The sequence below is a fragment of the Formica exsecta genome, unplaced genomic scaffold (assembly GCF_003651465.1).
Source record: "Formica exsecta isolate Colony F162 unplaced genomic scaffold, ASM365146v1 scaffold6019, whole genome shotgun sequence".
NCBI classification, from domain to species: Eukaryota; Metazoa; Arthropoda; class Insecta; order Hymenoptera; family Formicidae; genus Formica; species Formica exsecta.
The window spans coordinates 1-657 of record NW_021853303.1 but is presented as its reverse complement, the minus strand read 5'-3'; the positions used below and the strand labels follow the sequence as shown (position 1 = coordinate 657).

The 657-nt window shown below is 32.3% G+C and overlaps 1 protein-coding gene across 1 annotated transcript; it reads right to left on the bottom strand.

The window, feature by feature from the left end:
• Positions 1 to 18: 18 nt before the first annotated feature.
• LOC115242538 (lysosomal aspartic protease-like) lies at positions 19 to 637 on the bottom strand (the record flags this gene model as incomplete). The annotated part of the gene is made up of 3 exons (XM_029818925.1): positions 19 to 176; positions 307 to 439; positions 504 to 637. Coding segments are annotated over 3 exons (390 nt in total), but the record flags the coding sequence as incomplete, so codon positions are not given.
• Between the last annotated feature and the right edge of the window lie 20 nt (positions 638 to 657).

Sequence of the window (657 nt, the reverse complement as noted above, 5' to 3'; positions counted from 1 at the left end):
TGTCTTAAATTCTGTTGCAAATTATAGATCGTGTAAAGTGGGCTTTAAATAATTTAAACCGAATTACAATCCATAATACTTACTTGAATGATACAATCGTGAGGGGTAAGATTAAACGTTTTACCATTCAGAACAAAACCGATTGTAGGCAACTGATCAATCGTACTACAATTCACCTTTGAACAAAAGATAATATTAAATTACTAATTAGTCATTTAACAAAATATTAATATATATATTCAGTAACATTTTGTGATTTTTTTATAGAAAGATATGTTATTGCGAAAAATATGATTGTTTACTTACGATTCCATTACTATCAGCTCCAATTTTTTGGTTAATAAAGTCGATATCTGCTGATGGTCCAACTATTAGTGAGGTACCCGTGTCAGCGATAGCTTGGCTATTCGGGGACAATTTATTACCCGCTACTGTGACACTACAATGCAATAACGTTACAATTTTGTTGGAACATAATTAATGTAATTAAAAAAAAGGCATACTAATCCAGATCAAATTGCCAGTATCCTTTGCGAGTAACAGGGACGTATGTGAGGTTACCTTCGTAATGACTGTGATCAATACCACCCAATATCAATTCACCACCTACTACGGCTGAAGGGTCTCTGCATAGATTATATATTTTCTCAATATTAT